This window comes from Dipodomys ordii, unplaced genomic scaffold, assembly GCF_000151885.1.
Source record: "Dipodomys ordii isolate 6190 unplaced genomic scaffold, Dord_2.0 Scaffold161, whole genome shotgun sequence".
NCBI classification, from domain to species: Eukaryota; Metazoa; Chordata; class Mammalia; order Rodentia; family Heteromyidae; genus Dipodomys; species Dipodomys ordii.
Genome location: NW_012267377.1, coordinates 69,818 through 71,130, shown reverse-complemented (window position 1 = coordinate 71,130; position 1,313 = coordinate 69,818). Strand labels below are relative to the sequence as shown.

At 55.4% G+C, this 1,313-nt stretch overlaps 1 protein-coding gene across 1 annotated transcript in view; it reads right to left on the bottom strand.

The window, feature by feature from the left end:
* Positions 1 to 97: 97 nt before the first annotated feature.
* Positions 98 to 1,313, bottom strand: part of LOC105998316 (ral guanine nucleotide dissociation stimulator-like) — a 4,578-nt gene continuing 3,362 nt past the window's right edge. Inside the window, exons 4-5 of the mRNA XM_013033000.1 lie at positions 1,103 to 1,186; positions 98 to 322 (exon numbers count right to left, since the gene is read on the bottom strand). Of these exons, the coding sequence (XP_012888454.1) occupies positions 197 to 322; positions 1,103 to 1,186 (210 nt within the window). The 3' untranslated portion in view covers positions 98 to 196. The remainder of the gene's footprint in view (positions 323 to 1,102; positions 1,187 to 1,313) is intronic.

The window sequence follows — 1,313 nt, the reverse complement described above, 5'->3', positions numbered from 1 at the left end:
CTTGGAGCTAAGACAAGGAAGTGGCTGTGAGAACAGCAGGCTCCACACTGGGGCTCCCTCCCAGGGCTCCTGGGGACTCAGAAGCCCAAGCACCCTGCCTTCAGCAGGTCTCAGGGGGAGCCTGACTCAGGGTACAAACTCTCAGGGGCTGGCACTGGGGATCCCCATGTTTGTTGCCTTCACAGTCTACCCCAGCTCACCTTTCCAATTCACTTAGGCGCTTCACATTATTGAACCATGACATGAAGTTCATGTCAGGAACCACCTGGAGCTCCTGACATGCGCCCTGCAGTTCCTTCATGAGTGCAATCACTTTGTATTCCTGGTTGAGAGAGAGGACAGAAGGGTGATGGGCCTGGAAGAGTGCAGGGTAGGCCAGGCAGTAGACTTTGGGTCTCTCCATGGTCTCACTCCTGTCTCTCTCTCACACACTCTGCTCATGTCTCTACTGAGATCAGGTGCCCACTCCCAGGAAGCTATTCTAGATCCCTGGCTCAGGGCCCCATCTCCCGTCTTCTGGACCCAATGTGGCCATCTTCAGAGGCAAGGGACCTGCACAGATGGCCACCTGCAGTGGAAGGTGCCATTTTCTCACCTCTCGTAGTCTTTTCATATTCAGCCAAGAACCTTGCAAGGCAAAGAATCAATGTGCTAAGAAAATACTGCTTGAACCCCAAAGGCTGCCTTACCACTTGGTGCCCCACCAAGTCTGTCCAGCAGAGGGCAGGCTGAGTGCACAGCTGGACTAGGATTGCTCTCAGTCTAGGGCAGGGATGCCAGGGGCCTGAGGACAGGTTGCTCACTGCTCAACTCTCTGTGGACATGGCAGAGACTGAGGCTTCAGTGACAAGGCCATGCTATTCCCACATGCTATGTCAGCTTGAGCACCTGCTGTCACACTGCCACCCTCACTGACCTCCCTCTGAGACATGGCCAAATGTCATCAGCAGCACTGAGGTCTGGGGGCATGGGGCATCAGAAGTAGCATTGCTGTGGGACTCTGGGGCTGGGGAGGACACGGGCTCTTGCTGGAGGTCAAGGGGCAGCAAGAGGCTCTTTGTCCCCACTCTGCTTTCCCAGAGCTGGGGCCCTGTTCACTCACATCCTTGGAATCTTGGTCTTTGTGCAGTGAGGCCAGGTGAGTGAGGATGGTGCCCAGGTAAGGGACTGTGCCCTCGGGATAGTCCTGTGGCATTGGGTGGAGAAAGATCAGAAGGGTCCTGTTAAGCTCCTCCTAAGAACCCCAGACTTACCCCAGCCCCATGGAGCCATCTGCCTAGCAGAACTTGGAGAAGACAGGTTCACTCCTCAAT